We start from the raw sequence: 24651 nt of genomic DNA on the forward strand, positions 1-24651 counted from the left end.
AGAAACGTTTAAACCTTGCTTTTAAAGACGTCCTTCCCGCCACTTCCATACTTCATTGAATTATTGTCGTTTACGTTTTAGTTGGTTTATTGAACAGCGCTACCAGGCTTAGTCTTTCTATGAAAACTCCACAGGGAGCTTTCCTGAGGATTGATTTCGGCAAGAAAATGGTGGTCTTAGGAACCAGCCTGATGGTTTTAAAATGTCAAAATCTCTGGTGGTATCGCTGAGTAGAGGGTCTGAAAATATTTCTGGAAAACCTTTCTTATGCCATCCCTCCCACCCCCTCATAGAATAGCACAAAACCTTTTCCTCTTTAATGTCAAAGAAAATATTTAGATTTCTTACTCGTCTTAAAGTACATGTTAAAACCAGACTAGAAGAAGACAATAACTTCCTGGTTTATAATACATGTGATTATACACACTTTAAAAAGCCAGGCTTTGTAAGAACTAGTGATTTTAAAATAGAGAAAATAAAATGAATATTTCCTCCTTTTGAAAACCAACAAAATGAGAGCTAACTAGATTTTTAAGTGTTACTTAATTTTATACAGTCTAGGATACCCTGGAAAAAAATCTAAAATTATATTTTCTGTGCAAAGAAAATTCTATGTCTGAAGTTTAATTGAAGCTAATGAAATACTAACATTTAATACTATTCATCAAAGTTCCTTAATAAAGAATAAATTAGCCACAAAATCCTTATAATATTGGTAATATTTTGATTATTTAATCTCACACCTTAAACCCGAAACTGGATTTATGACAAAAGGCTTGTTCTACAAGCTGGGCATGCTAATAGGCTTTATTTCTGGTTTGGTATCATTAGTACTGCATAATGCTTATGTGGTTTACCAACTCTGGGAACAGTATCACCAACCAGTATCTCACAATATTCTTGAGTGCATTGATAACAACGCAAGTAAAAGATCCAGTTATAAAAAAATTACAAAATTCTACTTAGTTTTAGGATGTTGGCATGTTCAGCAACTCTTTTTTCCCCCCAGACCTTTTAATATACCTTTCCTTACTTTTTAAAATACATATTTTTATTTTTATTGACTTCAGAATGGCAGGGAGAGGGAGAGAGAGATAGAAACATCAATGATGAGACTCATTAATTGGTTGCTTCTTGCAAATCCCCTACTGGGGATCAAGCCCACAACCCAGGCATGTGCCCTTGACTGGAATCGAACCTGAGACCCTTCAGTCAACAGGCCAACATTCTATCCACTGAACCAAACCAGCTAAGGCCCTAACTTTATTTATTTATTTAAAGAGTAAATTCCAGTTATGCCAAAATTCATCTAGCTGAGAACTGAGAAAACTAATATTAAGTCATTTTCCATATACTTTTTAAAATGCTCACATAAGCCTGTCTACTTTTTATAATTTTCTACATAATTTCTAGAGGAAAAAATATCAGTCAAATATTTTTATACTTTAAGTTGACTTTAGTGTTATTAATAGATACTAAAAATATTTCAGGGCTGTTCTGCCTCCTAGTTATTAATGTGGAATTTTATTTTTACTTGAATATATGTACATATATTAGCAAACATTTTTTACAAGACTTTTTCTTTGTACAATGTACCTATTGCATACCATCCCCCTTTGAACTTTATGTAGACTCTTTTCTGGATATAATTCAACAAGGATGTATTGAGCACCTATTACATGTAAGTCTTCGTTAGGCTCTGGAGAAATCATCAAAAGTAATACCTGAAACTTCTCTCCAGAGACTAAGAATGCAGTCTATTTAATTCTAAAGGATGGAATATTTGTTACAAAACCATTTTAGAATACTGATTTTGTTTATTACTTATCTTATTTTATTCTAAACATCAAAAGATTTTCACTGTGGGCACTGCAAGTGATTCAACTTTAAGGAACAACTTATCACTCCTGTTTTAGTCAAATACGGAGTTAAAGAATATAAATGATGATAATTAAAATAACCCTTCTTATTCAGAACTTCTGTAGCATTTCTGTTATATGCCAATAAAATAATTCAAGTGATTGCACAAAGTACTGCACAAATAATTGTCATGTGATTGGCATATAACAGAAATGCTACAGAAGTTCTGAAAAGGAAGGGTTATTTTAATTATCACCATTTTTATTCTTTAACTCCGTATTTGACTAAAAAGGAGTGATAGGTTGCTCCTTAAAGTTGAATCATAATATTTATTTAACATCATAATTTAGTACTTCACATACATATTTTAATAAGAGTCCGAAAATACTAGAATGCAAGAATAATGGTATGTTAAATGTATTTTCATGTTTTATAATAACAATTTTCTTCTGATGGGTGACAAGAATACTGGCTTTCATGAGTCACCATTACTAAGGAAAGTCTAGCTTATTCAGGTATGTTAGGAGAGACAATTATCAGAATATAATTGCTTTGCACATATACTTTAAAAAAGAATTTTCTAATTGGGTACTCAACTTAGAATAATGATGCATAGTAATGATACATTGACACATTATGTTATTGGTGTGCTTAATTATTAAAATTTACTTATTCAATTATATTATACCTCAGTCATAAAATTGAAGGGCTTTCATTTCATCTACATTATCTTGGGTGTCACAAATATTGCCTTAAAATCAAATGCAAATAGTAGTTAAAATAAGAATGCAAAAAATGTTTATCTTAGAAAGAATATCCACTTTAATTTTATTGTGCATATAAATAATGTATTTAAAATTGACCTTTTTAAATTATCCTTATTCTTAACAAGTAATGAGAAAAACACCAACAAATAAATGTAACATAAATGAAACCATCAAGCCAAACTAGTTAGCTCTTTTTCTGTTCTTTTTTTACAAAAATTGTTTTATAATTTTAATAGTATCACTGAATCTGTTTTAATTCTTACTGTCCAAGAAACATCTTTATGTTTCTGTTTCTTTAATAATTTCACCCCCAATACATCACTTCCTTTCATCCAACTACTTTGATTTAAATCTGTATAATCCAACTCCTGGAATAATGCTATTCTCTTTTTTATTGAGATAATTGTAGATTCACGTGCAATTGTAAGCAACAATACAGAGAGAACTCTTGTATACTTTCTTGTTTCCCCCAATGGTAATATTTTGCAAAACTATAGTATCATGTTAAAATAAGGATACTGACATCAATGGAATTCATCAATCTTACATGTCCTAGTTATCCTGTGTGTGTGTGTGTATGTGTGTGTGTGTGTGTGTGTGTGTGTTAAATTGCATATAATTTGGTCAGTTGTGTAGGTTTGTGTATTTATCATCTCAGTCAAGATACTGAATAGTAACAAAATCATAGGATCCCTTCTGTTGCCTTTCTATAATCACATCCACTTCCTTTGGTGAAAATTCCTATTCCATAACGAATTCCTGGTAACCATTGATTTCTAAACATGCATCCTAAAATTTTGACATTTCAAAATATTTTTTTAATTGAGTCATCTAGTATGTGACCTTTTTTAATTTAGAATTGGCTTTTTTTACTCAGTATAGAGATTCATCCAAATTATTGAATATATCATTTTTTTTCTTTATATCGTTGAGTAGTATTTCATGATGTGTATATACCCCAGTTTATTTAGCCATTCACATGTTGAAGGACATCTGAACTGATTCCAGTTTAGCTATTATAAATAAAGATGCAATGAACATTTAGGTACATATTTTTGAGTCAGCCTAAGTTTTCATTTCCCTGGAATAAATACCTAAGAGTACAATTCTTGTATCATGTGGTAGTTGCTTGTTTAATATGGTAAGAAAATGCCAGATTATTTTCCAGCATGGCTGTATCATTTTACACTCCCACCAGCAATGAATGAGTGATCAATTTCTCCACATCTTCATCAGCATTTGGTGCTGTCATTATTTCCTTCCTTCTTTTTTTAAAAATTATATTGGACAGGTGAGTAGTGATATTTTATTGTGGTTTAAATCTGAATTTTTCTGATGGTTAGTAAGTTCAACAACTTTTCATGTTTTTATTTGCTTGCCATGCTGTTTTAAATTTTCCCACTATGTACTCATTATAAAAAAAATGGTAACTTTGATCATATAATTCTGATTAAGAAAATTAATAGATGTGTATTGCTATAGGAAACAGATCCCAAATTCTTAGCCTGTCCTTCCATAGCTCTTATAATCCAGCTCTAACAAAACCTCTCACCTTCAATTTTAACTGCTTAAAAATATAGCTAAAATCTAGAGACTATCTATGTAATATGGGTTTGTAGCCAGGAGTGTGAGAAGCAAAGTGAGGGAAAACAATGTGAGTTTTCTACATATGCTACTTTACAGTTTCTAATCATGACATACAGTCATTGAAAAAATAAACATTGTTATTTACTAAAGAATCAATAAATAAATCAATAAAGTGCTGGTGAGGATGTGGAAAAAAAGGGAATCTTAGTACACTGTGAGCAGGAATACAGACTGATACTGGTACAGACACTGAGGAAAACAGCATGGAGTTTCCTCAAAAAATTAAAAGTGGGCCTAGCTGATGCAACATCTTGGGAGAGATAGAAAGGGTTCCAACAGTGCAGTTAGGTAAAACAAAAGGTTATGTAATTATATTTAACAATGGAGTGTAGAATTGACTCTATGTTGTCTCTAAAGTTTAACATCACTAAAACATAGGACGTGGGAGTGGATTTGGGTGCTGAGAAAATGAGGAAGACTCATTATGGAGATGACTCAAAAGCATTGGAGCAGCAGTTGGAGTCCAATCCAAATAATTTTTATAGGCCAAGTCTGCATGGTTTTCTCTAGTAACAGCGCTCCTGCCAAAAAGAAAGGTAAAACTGAGAAAAAGCAATGGTTCAAGTAATCTGACTTTAGAGACGATAAAGCAAATTTTAGGAAAGGCTATTAGTGATAGAGGGCTCTTTGCCCTACCCTCTTTATACTGTTCACCAGGATTAAAATCCCTACTCCAGATCTCAATATCAAGGAGTAGGAGAAAACAGTGAAGATCCATTAAATTGCAACTATTATCATCCAAGAAGAGGTTGAATAAGATAGTAGATTTAGGTTGTAAATAATAGTTTTTCTTGGTATGAACAGCTGTTGATGATATTGAGCCTTAAAGGATTGAAAGTGTAGATCAGTTCAAGAAGATGGTCAGAGTGAAACCAAAATCTCAGTGGAACCTCCAAATTATGAAACCAAAATGTAGTGTGTTGGGTCTGAGTTCCTTGTTTCAAGAAATCGAATAATGAAGTCAGAGACAAAAACAGTTAGTGGAAACAAAGTTTATTGGAACCATCCATGCGAATTTAAGTCTATTAATCCATGTGTAGAGTCCCACATGGCCATAAACCATGGGAGCAACAGTAGTGCATCTCCTGCCATTAACCTAGCGGCTGGGAGAGAGAGAGAAAGTGAGCACACTTTTTTGTATGTATGCTTGTTAGTTCCTGATTAGTCCTCTCAAAGAATTTTGCCTTAGCAACAGCCTTAGGATTGGTTTATACGCCTTAATATTTTGTGGCTGGTTATCTACAAGTTGTCTGTCTTAGCAATATTTTAAAGCTCATGTCTCCCACAAGCTCCCTTCCTACCCTACCCAGTTGGGTGTATCAGTAACTCCACTAATTTTACTTCCTTTCCTTCCCCCACCTCCCTCAATAGAGTCAATTTTGGTTAGAAAGAATCAAGGGACAGGTAACAGGAATAGAAACAGAAGTGTTTAGATGTCCAACACTTACCTGGGGCCAAGATCTGAGAAAAGGGTTGTAAACAACAAAACATGGAAAGTAGGGTTAATATTAGTTTTGATACTTAGGATTTGTTATCTTGGAGGTGAACTAATGCCTCACTCGCAATTTATCAGAACCATTGTCATTAAACTATAAGCATGCTGGTATCCTATTGAGGATTTCCTAAGAACATCAGTAAAATGTATGATACTATATTAATTGGGTTTAGTTATCAGCACAAAGAAACTTTTTCTTTATTATTGAGGTACTATAAGCCCGGTGCACGACATTCATGAACTTGGTGGGGGAGGGGTCCCTCAGCCTGGCCTGTGCCCTCTAGCAGTCTGGGAGCCCTCCGGGGATGTCTGATTGATGGCTTAGGCCAGCCGTGGGCAAACTTCGGCCCGCGGGCCAGATTCGGCCCATTTGAAATGAATAAAACTAAAAAAAAAAAGAGACCATACCCTTTTATGTAATGATGTTTACTTTGAATTTATATTAGTTCACACAAACACTCCATCCATGCTTTTGTTCCGGCCCTCCGGTCCAGTTTAAGAACCCACTGTGGCCCTCGAGTCAAAAAGTTTGCCCACCCCTGGCTTAGGCCCAGGGGGAGTGGGCCTAAGCCGTCAGTTGAACATCCTTAACACTGCCACAAAGGCCGGAGAGGCTCCCGCCACCATGGCTGCGCTCGCCTTCCATCAGCCCGGCCTGTGGCTGAGCAATGCTCCCCCTGTGGGAATGCACTGACTACCAGGGAGAAGCTACTGTGTTGAGTGTCTGCCCCCTCGTGGTCAGTGTGTGTCATAGCGACCAGTCATTCTGCCATTCGGTTGTTTGCATATTACCCTTTTATTATATAGGATAACTATCTAATCATGTCTATATTCCTTTTTAATTGTAATTGTATTGTTAAAATATAAAATATTTCATCTAAATCCATGTATTTTAAATAAAAAATAACATAAACAAATCTAATCTTACTGCCAACTTAAAGTATTAAAATTTGCTTTGATATTTTTTTCAAAAAAGTGGTCCTATTTACAAAGTGCAGTATACTTTCTGATCATATTCTGCTTCAAAATATGGTGTCTAAAATTATATCTAGAATAATGATATTACATTTAACTTCACTGACATCATAATCACATAATTTTGGATGTCAACCTATGTCTATGTAAGGTAACCAGACTTTTTTTTCTTCTACAGAACAGCCACATGCAAATTCTAAGCATGTCAGACCTCATAGACTTAGCACCTCCTATTTAGATTAAGTTGTTTGAAATCAAGGGCTAAGTCCCATTTATCATGAAAACCAAAGATCCCTAGATGACTTCTCTGCAAACAATTACACTGTTTCTCTATGATGACAAGGAAATAATCAGTGACTTAGTGATTCTTTCAAATCTCCATTTGGAGAGTAAATATTTTTCCCTAAATATGTTTTTTTTTCAATTACACACTTTTGAGAAAAGATATTTGAGGGAAATCCCAGCCTAGTGTGGGTGAATTGCTTAAACCATGCATTGATTATAGACCATTAAGCAGTTTTTATTTGAATGCACATGATGACGTTAACTACAAACTCCATTTTCTGTCTTCTATCAGCAGTTGCAGCATCCAGCGATCAAAGCCAGATTCCTATAATTGCTGTGTCTGTGACAGTGGGAGTCATTTTGTTGGCAGTGGTTATGGGCTTCCTCCTTAGTGGAAGGTAAGTGATGAAGCTGTGATTCTCAACTTTTGCAGCTGGTGTCTGCCCTACTTTGATCTGACCATTTGGCTGTTAAGCACATCCCAAAATACATCAGGCAAGCAACACATTTATTAGTAGACGACCTCAATGTCTTATGTATTTCTTAAGCCTTGTCCCTGTGAGTGCTAGGTTTTAAGCACACAGTTTATCTTTGTCAGGTATGCTTTCTTCACAAGAAACATATTAACTTATTGTTTAGTCTGTCATTTATAAAACCGTATTTTTGATAGAGTTGTTTTTTTTAAAACTGACATTTATTTCCTCTCAGAAGTATTTACGGTTGCCTGCTTCAGTTTTAGCATTTGGGATAGACGATGTCTGTGCCCAGTGGGTTGAGAGGAATGGGACTAATAATTCAAGTTAGCCAGCATTCTGGCCCAACAGGGTGATGGATACAAAGCAGACACTTTGGCAAACAAGCGTTGTGTGACATAACCAGCCCTTTTAATGCCTGCTTTTATTTTCAGGTTCTGAATGATTTCAACCTGAATACATCAATCATAGTATATATGTATTCAAAGTAAATTTTATTGAATGTTTTGTCAATAGATACATTAATATGTGTATCATATGTATACATTTTTATTTTGAAGAAAAATAAAATAGGTAGAGTCCCAATAAAAACTTTCCTTAAATATATATAAATAATTAAATGGACAAATAGAAACATGATTGTACTCTATTCTACAACAAACATATTTAAATGTTTAACCTAGGCCATTGTTAAAAGGGATATTTAGTAATGAGAGCTTCAATTTGAAAATGTTCTGGTATAAGAATACTATAGAAAACTTGATGAAAGTCTTCATGGAAATACTTAAACCTGCACAAATATGTGAGATGAACTGTAAGGCCCCCCCAAAAAGTCAGGAAATCAATATTCATATTGATTTTGTTACTGTTCTAGTCATTTACTTTTAATCTTCAGCATCTATTCAAGTCATAAAAATGCAGAATTAGGAACTTTTCAATACACTAAATATTTCATTCTAAAAAGAATTATGATTATATTCATAAATTGCAGTAGCAACAATTTGTTTTCATAAATCTTTTACTTCCTTTGAACACCCTTTCTCTTTGTACCTGAAAATTCCATTTCTTCTAGTTCTTGTCATTTAAGAGTCCTCAGGCTTTTCTTAAGAATATATGTAGAAACCCATTGCCTACTTTTAATGTTAATATAACAGCAGTGCATTTTTAGAAAATCTCTGGGAAGCTGTGTGTATGATCTGTGAGGACAGCTAGCTAGCCCTTTCCAGGAAGAAAGCTGGGGATCTAGTGCCCACTGATCTCTTCTCTCTAAAGGCACCTGGGGAAAATTCTCTCCCTTTGTTTCAAATTTCTGGAAGATGAACTAATTCCACCAGTCTTGTCTTAAAAACTTTGCCCAGATTTTTATCAAATAAGATCACTAAGCTGAGTAAATTGTAATTACTAAAAAAACTACCATGTGATAATGTGTCTTTTCTACCCCCAAAGGGTAGATAACTGGGATACATTTGGAGAGCTGGTTTGTAATATGATATATTTACTTCTGACTGAGAGGTGAGTTGTTTCTTCCCTTCCAATAACTCCAGAAGCATTACTTATATTTAGGAAATTGGGATCATAAGAAGGTATTTTATTTGTTGAGCCCACACTTAGGAGAAATGAGTAAAACAGGAAGAATGAATCAAGGTCTAGAAGCCAATGAATTTGTGTGTTTGTGGGTTTATTAAAAGACAAATCAAATATAACAATTATTTTACTGTAATCTTCTCACACTATATTTATTTAACCTAAGAAAGGTTAATGTGAATTTATTGATGACATGCAGGTATATGGATTCTTCTTATCTGTATGTGAAAAAGCCACCTTTTGTTCATATCCTATATAATAAAAGAGAAACGTGCAAATTAACCATCCCTTGGCTATGCTCAAGCCACGCCCACAAGCTGACCAGAGTGACTATGCAAATTAACCTGGCAAAGATGGCGGTTAATTTGCATACGCAGGTGTCAGGTGTCCCAGGAGGCAATGGTGGCCATGGCCGCGGGCTACCAGGCCACGGGCTCCCAGGACCTTCACTGGCTCTGGGAGGCAAGGCTGTAGCCACGCCTGCAGGCTCCCAGGACCTTGCGGGCGGAGAGCAGGAGATTTGGAGGACTTGGCAGAGTAGGAGACCGCTGGACATAGAGCAGAGCAAGAGAGAGGGAGGCTTGGAGAGCGCAGCTCTCTCTGTCACCCCAGCTTCCTCATCACAGCTGTGGAAACAGACAGCAGGGAGGAGGAAGTCCCACCCCCACAGAATCAGCTAGAATCAGCTAGAATCAGCCTTTGGTCAGACAGCTCTCAGCAGCCTGACAGCCAGGACTCTCATTCACCTGCATTTCAGACCATGACAGCAGAGAGATGGGACTATGTCTAAAGAACAACTATTGGTACAAGGTAGCTCTGCATCCAGAAGATGCCGGCAGTATCAACAGAAAATGTCTGCAGAGCAGCGTGCATCTGATCTTGAAAGAAGGCGGTGCTTGCGACAGGATGTATCTGAAGACCAGATACTGGAAAAACGTTGCTCTGATGCTGAAAAACTGGCGTTATCGACAGAAAATGTCTAAAGACCAACATGCCTTTGAAGTTGAAAGAAAGCGGTGGCAACAACAGAATATGCCCAGAGAACACTCATCAACAAGTACTACCAATACCATACCGGTAGGAACTGCCTTCTCAGCAAAAATGGAGTACATGAGGATGCAATTCTCGAACATAGTTGAGGTGGAATGACTGTTCGATGTGAATTTTGCCTATCACTAAATTTCTCTGATGAAAAACCATCTGATGGGAAATTTACTAGATGTTGTAGCAAAGGGAAAGTCTGCCTAAATGATATACATTTTCTGCCTTAACTGGTTTAGCTCAGTGGATAGAGCGTCAGCCTGCGGACTCCAGGGTCCCAGGTTTGATTCTGGCATGTACCTTGGTTGGGGGCACATCCCTAGTGGGGAGTGTGCAGGAGGCAGCTGATGTTTCTCTCTCATTGATGTTTCTGGCTCTCTATCCCTCTCCCTTCCTCTCTGTTAAAAAAAAAAAAAAAAACACAATAAAATATATTTAAAAAAATAAATGGTATACATTTTCCACATTACCCGGCATATTTACAAAGATTAATGACAAATGAAGATTCTGACAGTAAAAATTTCATGAAAAATATTCATTCCATAAATAGTTCTTTTGCTTTTGCTTCCATGAGAGCAAATATTGCATCGCCATCAGGATATGGGCCCTACTGTTTTAGAATACACGGACAAGTTTACCACCGTACTGGAACTTTACATCCTTCGGATGGTGTTTCTCAGAAGTTTGCTCAACTCTATATTTTGGATACAGCCGAAGCTACAAGTAAAAGATTAGCAATGCCAGAAAACCATGGCTGCTCAGAAAGACTCATGATCAACATCAACAACCTCATGCATGACATAAATGAATTAACAAAATCGTACAAGATGCTACATGAGGTAGAAAAGGAAGCCCAATCTGAAGCAGCAGCAAAAGGTATTGCTCCTACAGAAGTAACAATGGTGATTAAATATGATCATAACAGTGACCCAGGTAGATATCATTCTCCCCGTGTAAACGAGGTTCCTGTAATATTCAGAAATGAAGACGGAGAACCTCCCTTTGAAAGGGACTTGCTCATTCATTGTAAACCAGATCCCAATAATCCAAATGTCACTAAAATGAAACAAATCAATATCCTGTTTCCTACATTAGATGCGATGACATATCCTATTCTTTTCCCACATGGTAAAAAAGGCTGGGGAACAGATATTGCATTAAGACTCAGAGACAACAGTGTAATCAACAATAATACTAGACAAAATGTAAGGACACGACTCACACAAATGCAGTATTATGAATTTCATCTCTCTGTGCGGGACACATTTAATCTTATTTTAAATGCAGGAAAATTAACTCAACAGTTTATTGTGGATTTGTATTAAAAAATAGAGGCCAATCAGATAAATTTCATCAAAGCAAGCCAATCTAAGTTTAGAGTTAAAAAATATAGTGGTTTGATGGATTATCTCAAGTCTAGATCTGAAAATGACAATGTACCAATTGGTAAAATGATAACACTTCCATCATCTTTTGAGGGTAGTCCCAGAAATTTGCAGCAGCGATATCAGGATGCTATAGCAATTGTACCAAAGCATGGCAAGCCCGATTTATTCATAACCATGACATGCAACCCCAAATGGGCAGATATTGCAAACATTTTACAACGCTGGCAAAAAGTTACAAACAGACCTGACTTGGTAGCCAAAGTTTTTAATATTAAGCTGAATGCTCTTTTAAATGATATCTGTAAATTCCATTTATTTGGCAAAGTAATAGCTAAAATTCATGTCATTCAATTTCAAAAAAGTGGACTGCCTCACACTCACATATTATTGATATTAGATAGTCAATCCAAATTACATTCCTCTAATTAATTCCCTTTCAATGTGCACGAATTTAGTGCACCGGGCTAGTAGTATGTATGTGTGTGTGTGTGTGTGTGTATATATATATATATATATATATATATATATATATGTATATGTATATATATATGTATATAATATATATATATTACTTAAAAGCACTTTGTTTTGTTATATTTATTTATAACATTACACAAACTATTATTGGGTAACTGAATATAGCTCAGCATACAGGTACACAGAAATTCCATATGTCCCTGAGTTTCTTGTATAAGAATAACTAAGTTTTAGTATAACTCAGTTATACTGGAATCACATCTACACCAAAGACACAAATTTAATTTTCAGCATAACTAAGTCCAAGATGTGGTTAGGTAAAATTTTAGATGCATTGTCTTACAGAAATATATTACTTTTTAAAAATAACAACCTTATGAATTTATGGATTGTTGACTCATATGAATTCCTTTAGATTGTCAAATAAAAAAATTTAAAAATGACAACAGCCAACACAACAACAACTGTCTAGTGTGACTGAATCATAATGATATCTATTTTTGTCAGAAAGTCAAAAAACCTGTGATTTTTGGTGTGCCGTAGAATTTTAGTAATTTGTCTATGTGTGCCATGAGATGAAAAAGGTTGAAAATTGCTGCCATGGAGCATTTTCATAGAACAACCGAACAATTGACATGGCCTCAGCAAGCTATGAGCTAATTACTCTGGGGGGATAGAGATGAAACTTCCCGATATGCACAGCTTGTTGTAATTGTTTTTTTAATCTTTCTCTTTTATTGGCAATGATATTGCACATTGATAACTTTCTTATTATAGCCTAATTTTGTGACTTTTTTCTACTATATACTATTTTATAGATACAAATTGTTTAATCAATCAGGCTTTTACTAGAGATTGACATTTTCACCATCTTCCAGTTTATGTTTGAAAAAGTCTATTACTGTGTGCTTCCCCTCTTTCTTCTTTCCTTTGAAACTGATCACTAATATTATTTAGTTGTCATTTTTTCTTGGTGTTCCCATTTTATACAGGGGCTTCATTCTGGAAATTGATTACTGGGCACTTCTTAGATATAAAGCCTAAATTATCAGGATTTTTTGGTATAGAAAATACAAAGAAAACCTCTTTCAGTGGACAGAAACTTTATTCTTTTAACTTGGCTTACCATAGACATCCTGAGATAAAAGAATACATTTTTAACACCTGTTTCTGATCCCTTGTTTACTACATGTTCACAAATTTAATTAAAAACTAAGAAAATATCAGACTTTGCTTTTCTATTATTAATTTCACATGTATTCTCAGTGGTTAAAGACACACACACTTTACACACATACCTGTCACACATATATACACATGTTTTGCATGTAAACACAAGAAAGGTAAAGCTGTTTGCCAGTTTTAAAATTGGAAAACAAAACAAAACAAAACTATAACTCCTAAAGAGATGAAAAGATCCTCTGAAGATGTTTGGCCTTGGGTATGATTTTAAGGCTATTTATATGTGACTTTCATGCTATGATGTTCCTGAGGTGATAAGTTTGGTCTTAGCAGTGGTTTAATGCCTGTAAAAACAGATGAACTATTTTCTGGGCAAAAGATCTTCTCTTGTTTATCCTGATTATATTAAAATACTGTGAGTTGACATACAACTACTAAACTCTATTTCTCTTTGTCTTACATTAAACAATTGAAATCAAGCCTTTGAAATGTCCCTTAGTTTTCTGAGGCAAAACATATTCATGGGTCAATGGATACTATACTTGGAGGCTAACCTATCAAACTTAAGATACTGAGGCCATATCAGAAATCTAGAGAAAAAAATCTATTTGTATGAAATGCTACTTTAGGTATTTTTATTATTGAGAGTGATATTTAAATTTAAACTTTTCAGTTTTTTCAAGTCTCTTAAAGTTTAACAGGTTGTAAATTACATAGTCCATTCTCCCCTGTCATCCATTACAAACATTAAGCATCATCTGCATATCAAACACTAAGATAGGTCCAGGTCACATGATGTAAGAAAACAATGTCTTTTTTTTTCAAACCATTTCTATATTAATTTAGTAGTCTGAAAAATGGACAGAATTTTATAAACATAATTACAACAGCTATAGATAAAAAGAAGAGTTTAAATTACAATCACTTCCTTCATTGTTACACATTTCCTTGGACTAAAATGGTAGTCTGATTAATTAATTCAAGAAATATATGAATTCTTATTATTTGCTTATCACTGTTCTTATTGCTTGATGAAAAATCTGCTAGACTTATAAACTTTTCCTTAAGTTTATTTGGAGCCACATAATTATGCAAGCATTTTGAATGCAATTATTTAATTCACACAAGTGCCAGAGTTCTGCCTACGTTTGATATCAAAGCATAAATTCTTAAGTGAATACTTATTAAAAACTGTGAAATATTCTAAAACCTTCAGAGAAGTCCCTTTGCCTAATGGAAGTAACACAATAATAGTATTGGTAATCACATGTATAACATTCTCTAGCATGAATTGCATAATACCTACTATGAGGCACTCTTCCAGGAGTTTCGCATGTGATAACTGACAACACTATGTCTAAGTACTAGTTCTGTCTCCAATTTATACTTGATAAAAGTATCTTCTTGCTGTTCCTTGAACACTGTAAAAATAGTCCAGTCTTCAGGCTTTTGGAGTGGCTCTACTTGCTAACTCATACTCCCTTGCCCCAGAGAACCACATGGCTTCCTCTTTCTTTCATGTCTGTTCATTCTCAACCTCTCAATTGAACTTACTATGATGACCCATGATTCCTTCTACTGCACATCAGACCCCCTCACTCAGATTTGCGTCTTCATAACACTTGTTACCCTTTTACACCATAACACTAATTGCTTATGTAGCACGCATGTTTTTGTTCTGTTGATTTTTTTGTTTGTTTGTTGACCCTACTAGAATATAAGGTTCATGATGGCAGGTCTTTTATCTCTAGGTTTTTATTACCTCTGGGACAATGTTAGAACATAAGTATTATATACAGTTAGTTAGTGAGGGCCTGAGGCTTGAAAGCAACTCTGACTTTAAGACCCTTCTCTTCATCAAAAAAACTTCCCAATCAGTGACTTATTCTTATTCAGCTACGTGATTTGGGTGAAACTCTGAACTGTTATGTGCCAAGTTGCTGATTCTCTGTAGCTAAAATTATTGGTATTAACATTTAAAAACTTTCCAAACTTATCAGTAATATGAATGAAATACCTCTCAGAAAATTAATGTCAGTAAGTAAAAGAAAGTTAGCAAGAAATACATTGGATTTTCATGAATTCTCCCTCTGTCTTTGCACATAAAAATTGTACCTGGTAAGTTGTATTTATTATATAATCACACACATCAAATGTCACCAACTCCAGGACCATTCCTGATTTTGTCAAAGCTATTGATTTCAGAGAGAAAGGGAGAGAGAGAGAAACATCAATGATGAGAGAGAATCATCCATTGGCTGCCTCCGGCACACCCCCTACTGGAGACTGTGCCTGCAACCCAGGCATGTGCCCTTGACCGGAATCAAACCTGGGACCCTTCAGCCGGCAGGCCAATGCTTTATCCACTAAGCCAAACCAGCTAGGTCAAAGCTAATTTCACTTTAGCTCTCCCTCAAAACATTTTATTCCCAATTGAAAAAGTTTTAGGTCTTTATTTCATATATGTCTCCCCTGATAAGTATGTGCTCATTGGATTGCAGGATAGTTTCTCAGTAAATGCCCAATGATTGTATAAATGTAATAGTGAAGCTAGAGTTCAGGACTCTTTAAAATATGCTTCAAACTACTTTTCCAGCATGATCATTATATGTTTTTGACATGGACTCTGTTGGCTGCATAGAACAGATGCCAAATATAAATTCCCTTAATCCAAAAGAGAATTAAAGATCATATAGATGAAACATTGCAGAGGCTTTGAAAATATCCAAAGGACAGGCACTTATAGACTCAGGTGGTAAAATAGTGTCTGCTATGCCATTGGAAACACATGATCCAATAATGCTCTGGCATAAATACAGTTTTTCATGCCACTAATCAAAATGAGGTTATTTAGGTCGACCCTGGGACACTTGGATATTGACAGATAAAATGAGGGAGACAGATCCAGCAAGAGGAGACTGGGAAGAACTGGCCCACGAGATGGCAGGAAAGCAGACCATTGCTGCCTCTCTGAAGTGGGAATGGTCACTGTGTTGAGCCCAGCTCACTAGTGTAGAGCTCTTGCCCTTCACTCTCAGAGCTCACGTGGCACAGGCTCTGACAGAAGCCAGATATGCAGCTCCAGAGAGAAAATCAATCAACAGCACTGGGACCTTAACTCAGCAGGGGGTGGAGAAGTTACACTGCATGACGCAGCACAGTAGGCGCTCACTCTTGACCCCAGGGATAGGGTCAGTCTCCTATGGTCCACATGAACTGAGAATGAGGAAAGAGGATCTCACTCTGTGTCTTTTTCAACTTTCACTACTAAACCTTACCCACCTGTCAAAACCCACATCAACCATTCTTCCTATCATAAAGTCTTCCCTATTCCCTTAGCCAAAGCATTCTGTCTGGCAACTGAAATCTCAAAACAATATATCAGTATTTCTCACGGGATTTACACTTTCAACCACAACTTAAATAGTACATTGAGTAACTATCTTCACTTTCCTGCCACCATTAAGTGTTTAGCAGACAGAGACTTCTGTGGCTCTCCCCAAAAACCTAATTGAATGAATATTTCATAAGTTGTTGAAATATTGATAAACTGTGCATCAATCAACTATTTCATGTGCTTTGTCTCATTTTTCACTATTAATAGTTTGGGGAAAGGAAAATGACAGTAACCGCTAACATAAGCTTAACAGAATACCTAACCTTGTAAATATGTTTTCTTCCTCAAACATGAACATTTTGGTGCCATCACAAAATAAATGCAATGATTTAAAAGATGTATTATGTAAGAGTTAAGAAATCTTCACCAGTTTATATTATTTATTTGACATCTGGACTTACTAATGCCAGTGTGATGATGCACCTGGTGATCTCAAGTAGCATGACCTTTTATAAATAATAATGTATGTCAACATATTTGTACTCCTCTCCTAATTCTCTTCAAGTTAGGAACATCATAGAGAGGTTGATATATTTGGCATCTCCAATATAACTAAGATTATTTAGTTTCAAAACTTGATATGTTTTGATAAAAACTACAATATGAGCATATTTTATTATAATAATATTTTATTTGAAAATAAATTATAGACAAATATTTGTAATCACATGCGCAATCACTGGTTTTAGAAAAGAGCTCATCAAAAGCTATTCTCAGTGGTTTATGAATTAGCAATAGATGTGATTTTATAATACTGTAATAAATCCAGACGTGTGTATTGATTTACTATCTGAGAGTTGTTATCCCATCTATTTTCTCATGATTGCATGCTTTTTTCTTCAAAGGCTCTGAATCAAAGATAATTAGTGAGCAGTTCATAATTTATTAATAACTGACAAATGAGGATCAGGGTGGAATAGTGCCAGAAAGAATAGGAGCTTTGCAACAACTAATTGCTCACTGTGGGAAGTAAACCATCCTAGGAAACTGAACCCAAGAGGGTAAGTGGGTCAATTACTCAACATTATTGAATATCCCACCTGTGACTTCTCACAGATCAAACACTCAGGAAGTTATATAGAGGCAAATATTTGGAGGGAAAAACTCTATGGCATTGGAAACAAGTTAATATCATTGATTTGCAAAGCTGAAAATGATTTTAAAAAGCATCTAGGACTCTCGGATTTCAAGTGCCGGTAAAAAACACAAGAGCAAAATATACCTTTGGTGTGAAGCCCCATTTCTTTAAGAATGTGATCCCCATCTGAAAGTCAGAGCAGCAGGCTAGCATGCCATATGATGCTGTGCTGTGAGGGAAGACTGCTAGGTTTCTGGGAATCTTACCAGGACTCTCAGAGACCACAATAACATAGGCTCTCACAGGAACTTGATACCCAGCTCTACAGAGAAAATCAATAGCATTGCCCTATGCCAAAGGGTAGAACTCTATTCAACAAAAAATCAGTTTCCTGAGTCATGTCTGGGAGTATATTCATTGCTGAGAAATTGTTGTAGATCTCCACCTTCAGCATACTAAATAATGTTTATATAGATATTCTTTTATCTATGCTGCCTCTGGGCTCTCAAATCTATTCTTCTAATATAGTTTGTACCTAGATCATATCCATTTAAATGTTATAATTTAAAAATATTTTAAATATTTAGTCGGGTAAATGCCTATTGGGAAATCACATATGGTTACAATTATAAATCCTATATAATAAAAGGGTAATATGCAAATCGACTGAACAGTGGAACGACTGGTTGTTATGATGCACACTGACCACCAGGGGGCAGACCTCAACCATGAGCTGCCCCCTGGTGGTCAATACGCTCCAACAGGGGGAGCGCTGCTCAGCTACAAGCCAGGCTGATGACTGGGGAGCTTAGCGGCCTGCCTTTGCAGCAGCACTAAGGCAGTGCTAAGGATGTCCGACTGATGGCTTAGGCCCGCTCCCATTAGGGAGCGGGCCTAAGCCATCAGTTGGACATCCCCCAAGGGCTTCTGGACTGCAAAAGGGCTCAGGCCAGGCCGAGGAGACCCCACCCCCCACCCAGTGCATGAATGTCATGCACTGGGCCTCTAGTATTTTATATAAAAACATATTTATACACCATTATACACTTACACATATACATTTATACACCATTGTAATAATAATAGCCACTGTTATGTTATATACAAATATAATGTATTAAAATAGTTGACATTTATTATCATTATATTTAATTTTAAACACATGACAATTATCATAATGTATAATTTTAATAATACAAACCAACAATAATAGAAAATAAAATGTACTTACATGGAATTTCAACAGTTTGATATAAAAATGAACATTTAGCCTCCTTTTAAGGTGTTCTAATAATTTAATTCCCATAATATTTTCTCACAAAATACACATTCTTACTTGATAATTTCAGTATACTTCCACAATTACTTTAATTACTTGAGAGTGAAGTAGTTAAATTGAAACATTAGTCATTCTTGTTTCCTACTTTATAGGTATAATGTTGATAGATGTGATTCAACTTTGGAAAAACATTCAATAGCCATAATGAAGAGAGCTAAATAAATCAGAACATAAATATTTGGCTTATTTCTTTGACTAATCTCCTTTTTATGAGGCACTCATGTCTTTAATTAATATCACATTTTCACCAAGACAAATGAGTGTTTAAAATAAATCTTATTATCAGAGTTGTGCTTAAAATATTCTTATTTTTAAGCTGAAAAAATTAGCATGACTTTTTGCTACTTTACCTGTCCTTACTTTTTTCTTTTCTACTTTTCTCAAAATAAATTAAAACCTAAAATTGGTAAGCATAGCAAGGTTAGTCATGACAGTCATACACTTCTCTCTAAGAGGACTTACAGATAGACCAGTGTCAGCTATGAAATGACCGCCAGTCAGAGAAAGTTCAGTGGGAGGAGCTTATGGTAACATTAGGCTTCTAGGAGTGGAGATAACTTTTGTTCAGTAAAGGTGTCTTCCTGTAACACAAACACATCATTCAGTGTTTTGTATCTCAATATCGTTGTGGCTGAACAGAACTAGGATAGGGGAAGAGTACGAAGAAGAATCCAGGTAATTTATCTTTATTGAACTCGTAGAGATGTTCTCTTCCATGGAAACAAACAAAATGCACCCAAACGGGAGCAAGCAAAGGCTATCTATTAGGAGCATGCTACAGCAAGGCGATCGTACACCATGACTTGCCTTCGGCAGAAACCCAAAGGCAGTCAGTGGAGTGTGAAAGCTTTTTAATGAAAAGTAAAAATAGAGAAGTCTTCAGGTATACCTTGGTTGGAGATTATTGACATGGGTAGCTAGAGGTGCGCTAACTATAAGTGGGGCATCTTATGCCATTGGTTAGAGGGACCTCTTTGGCTTCCTCCCATTGGTCCCAAGCTGGAAGTGGAGACAAAAATCATGGAAGCTGCTGTGTATTTATAAAGTCCTAATCATTTGGGATGATTGCTGCACAAGTTGTGGTTTGGCTGTCTGGGCTGTTGCTACAGATTTGGAATCAAAGTTCTATATTCTTATTTGGTCTGGCCATTGCCCATGTGTATATTTAGTCTGCCACTTCATACATTTTACTAAATAACACTATAGGCTTTTAATAAACTTAGTGCTCAATATTTTTTTTTTAATTTAAAAGAAAACACTTTAAGGATTGCAGCCATAAATATACTTTGAATTTCTTTTATTAAATGATCAGGTGAATAACTAGTTCAAATCAGTGTCACCTTGAATATTATTGATTTATGGAAAAATGAATTTTGCTGTTAGGGGATAGAAATTATTTAAGAAGGATTTTGATTTATCAAATAACTTAACAAAACCTAATGTAATTACAATGCCAGAGGAGGAAAGGGGGAGATAAGAAAAAAAATAATAGAGAAAGTGAAGTTGAGATTTAGGTGAAACAAAAATTCTGCATTTTTGGTGATTTGCCAGTTTCTGAAGTCAGATGTCAGTTTAAAGTTTGCTGGCTGCCCCATCTATATATTGCCTACAATGTCCTATTACTTATTTGCTACTTGAGAAGAAAGTTGCATTTTCAAAAGGTTTAAAAATATATCTATATTGGATAAGGTAATGTAGACCAAATACATTAAAATGCATTAGTGTTTAATCAATCATATCTAACATACAGTTTACATTTATTTACATATATTATATGCACATATAAATATAATATGTGAACACATGTGTATATACTATATAGTACTGACATTTAATTATTTAAATTTGAGTGATAAAAATTAAATCATGCATATAAAGGTGAAACAATTTAATTTTCCTGCTCAAAATATCACACTGGAGCTGCTTTTTGCAAAAATACTTGTGGATTGTGCAGCCCCTCTTTTGTTACAGGCTCACTACAGTAGATTTTTCTAACTTTGGTGACCAGTAGAGTTTGCTTTTATGAAGTAATTTGACCCTTTGATATGCTTTCTGATACTTTAACATGGACAGTCTAATAGTGAGACAGTCATGCAACCAGATAATTTTAATGTAACACCATTAGCACTGTATTTTTGACAAATTGGTGCAAGAATAAAATAGAGGATATGTTTATCTTTGCCTTAGTGAGTACAGAAATATTGTTACAGAGATGATAGATTTAAACTGGACCTGGAAGATGAAAATTTATTTTACAAGTTAGTTGAGAGTATATTTGAGAAAGGCATGTAGGCATGGAGGCACATGCATGTCCAAATTACTGTGACTCTATAGACCTGTCTAAAATGCCTTAAATGACCTTTGCCTGTGACTCAGCGCCATTTCTTCCTGCTTCATTAACAGTATGAGCTTTGTCTTATATAAATATGATAAATATATATGTACATCCTACATAATAAAGCAGTAATATGCAAATGACCATCACACCCTCACACAAGATGGCTGTCCCCATGTGGTCACAAGATGGCCAGTGCGGGAGGGAAGTTGTGGACGATCAGGCCAGCCAGGGAGGACCAGGCTGGCAGGGTAAGGCAGTTAGGGGCAACCAGGCTGGCAGGGGAGGGCAGTTGGGGGCAACCAGGCTGGCAGGGGAGGGCATATAGATATATATGCTTTACTCTACCTCAAAGAGAAAATCTTGTATGTCAAAATACCCATCACTTCTTGAAGGCTTTCCTGACCCATCTGTGGAAAAACTAAGCTTTGCTTTCATATAATCTTATATGGTAAATCTGTGGGTCAATTGCTCAGATAATTTTACAGTTTTGTTATTTTGTTTTGAGATATTAGGATTCTCAAATAATCCAAGTAGCTAGTACTGAAATATAGAAGGATAAAAATTCTGCCATTAAGCATTAAACTTGCTATGAAAAGAAACATGTAGAAATAAATGTTAGGGAAAAAAAATCTTGTTTAAAAGATAGAGGCTAGGATGAAATTTACAGTCACTTAACAAACCAGTCTTCATTTGTAGATAATATTAAAATACCATTGTAAACAAATTGTAGGAGAATTATTTAAAATACTTACCAAAGAACAAATTGTTTTAAGCACCTACAGGAACTTGTGAAGCTTTTATTAACATGCAGACTATTAATATGCTAATTACAAACTGTTCTCTTTTATTCATTAAGTAAATTCTCCTAAGACTATTATAAGACACATCACTCACTTCAAGTATTTATTGAGTACCTCTTGGATCAGTGGTTCTCAACCTGGAGGAAATTTAGGATCAACTAACAGCTTTTGAAAAATGATGATGCTGGGTCCCATCACCAAGACGTTCTGACTTACTTATTCTGGGGTGAGGCCTGGGCCTTAGTTTTTCTTCCTGTGTGGTTTGTTTATTTGTTGTTGTTTTAATTTCTCTGGTTGACTTTAATCTGTATACAGTTTAGAATCTTTACACAGTGTGAGTAGGAAGCTGATTTTAGTAAATACTAGAGGCCCAGTGCATGAAATTCATGCACAGGTAGAGTCCCTAGCAGCTGCCAGCTGCCAGCTGCCGGCCAGGGCCTCCCTTCATTCCGCACTGCCCCCTGGTGGAGAGCGCACATCATAGTGAGCGATTGAACTCCTGGTTGGTCAAACTCCTGAGGGGACACTTTGCATATTAGGCTTTTATATATATATATAATTTCTCATTCTTAAAGCGTAGCACAGATTCTCAGTACATGTTAGCTAATAATGAGAATGATTTTGTCTACAACTGCAGCAAAAAGTTTTTAAAAGGTTGTTAATATTTGATGAAATTTACTTTGATTTTCCAAATATATATGAGTAAGCAAACTGAATCTAACATGTTCAATAATATTTGCTAGTCGTAGCATGCCTTTACCTATGGTATTCATGGGAGAAGAGCCTGTTTTATAATGACCTCAGGCTCATTAAATTGATTAAGAGAAGTACAGTGAATTATCATTAAAGCATAGTTTGGGAAATAAACCAGTTCAAGTGCAGTTTAAAGAAAACTCACCTCAAGTTCTCTTTCTGCTTTCATTCAGTGTGCTGTTTCTAAGTCTTCTAATTGTCTTGAGAGAAAGGAAAAAGAGAGTTTCTGATTCCAACATTTAAGTGAATTAGTTTTTTGTTTGTTTTTGTGATGTTGTACTTAAAGGAATATTTACAGATTGAACACTTGGATTTGTTAGTGTTTGTTTTTTGTGTTTTTTTTAAATATATTTTATTGATTTTTTACAGAGAGGAAGGGAGAGAGATAGAGAGTTAGAAACATCGATGAGAGAGAAACATCGATCAGCTGCCTCCTGCACACCTCCTACTGGGGATGTGCCCGCAACCCAGGTACATGCCCTTGACCGGAATCGAACCTGGGACCTTTCAGTCCGCAAGCCGACGCTCCATCCACTGAGCCAAACCGGTTTCGGCGTGTTTGTTTTTTTTCAATTTTAGAACTTGAAATATACATATGATTTACTTAAGATTTGTCTCACTTTTCTTATTTGATCTTTATTTTATACCTGCATATGAATAATAGCAGAATTTAGATCATTGAGTACTTTTATGGTATTCATCTTTTAATACTTTCAAACAATATTTGGTATAGTATTTTGTCACAGTAAAGGCTAGACTTACATAAAGGAATTTTAAAATGTGTATGTAATTTATTGTGAATTAATTTATTTATTAAAGTTGTTTAATCTGCTAATAAACTAATAGCAAAGGAAGAAAGAAATGCCCAGACCATAGTTCTTAAATTTTCAACAGGGGGAGGGAGAGATGAGGCTGAAGGATTGGGTGGGAATAGAAGGAGCTGGAAGTTGTGGAAGAAGAAATTGTGCTTCCAGTACAGTATGAGGCAGTAACTGCTGCCCACATCACACCTCCATAATTTGCTATCAGTGCCGTATTAGGAAAGCTGTTTCCTCTCACTGAGTCCCAGAATTGTTATCACTATGATGCATATTATAATAGGACATTTCAGTCTTGAAACAGAAAACAAGGAAAAAACAAATGTGTTAGAAAGGCACACTCCCCCGCTATCAGAAGTGTTTTTACTCTACACTTCTGATACATGATATATATGTGTATGTGTCTGTTTGTTTCCACACCAAGCAATTCTCTGCAATCTCAAGTGGGTGTCCCCCAATTCAATTCAGTTCTGACATTAACTGGAGTTTGCACCATAGGTTTAAGGACTCATCTCAGAAGACTGCTCCCTACTCTAGATACCAATCACAAGTAGTAGGTCCCTTGCTTACCTACAGCTTCTGTTCCACGTGGCTATTGTTAACCTAAAAATAGAAAGCTAAAGTGAGAGGCAACAAGCTTTTATTTGAGATTCAAGAAAATAGCTATTCTTGAAAAATCATTCAGGCAGAGATCCAAATAGTGTTCCCTTTAGGAGGTGAAGGCAGGGGGTATTTATGAGAAAGAGAAGGGGAATAATTACATGACTAGAAGGAAGGGATTTCTATAGATACAGATAAGCTAGCATACTGATGTTAATTCTAAAGAATGTCTTTAAATTTCAGTCCCCTAGTCATTATATCAACTTTATTATTATCTTTGCAAACAGTTGTTCAGCATGCAGTGATTCTTCAAAAGCAGCCCAAAGGTTATTTTGCCCAATTTTAACATTCCAA

General features: G+C 35.4%; 1 protein-coding gene across 6 annotated transcripts in view; it reads left to right on the forward strand.

Moving 5' to 3' along the window:
- The window catches only part of EPHA5 (EPH receptor A5), a 356087-nt gene that overhangs the window by 254439 nt on the left and 76997 nt on the right, over nt 1-24651 (forward strand). For 3 of the 6 annotated variants that reach the window (XM_059670011.1, XM_059669975.1, XM_059669995.1), the window contains one exon: nt 7322-7427. In XM_059670011.1, coding sequence (XP_059525994.1) covers nt 7322-7427 — 106 coding nt within the window. The remainder of the gene's footprint in view (nt 1-7321; nt 7428-24651) is intronic. The other 3 variants (XM_059670021.1, XM_059669985.1, XM_059670003.1) reach the window with 1 other exon arrangement.

This window comes from Myotis daubentonii, chromosome 1 (genome assembly GCF_963259705.1).
Source record: "Myotis daubentonii chromosome 1, mMyoDau2.1, whole genome shotgun sequence".
NCBI lineage: Eukaryota > Metazoa > Chordata > Mammalia > Chiroptera > Vespertilionidae > Myotis > Myotis daubentonii.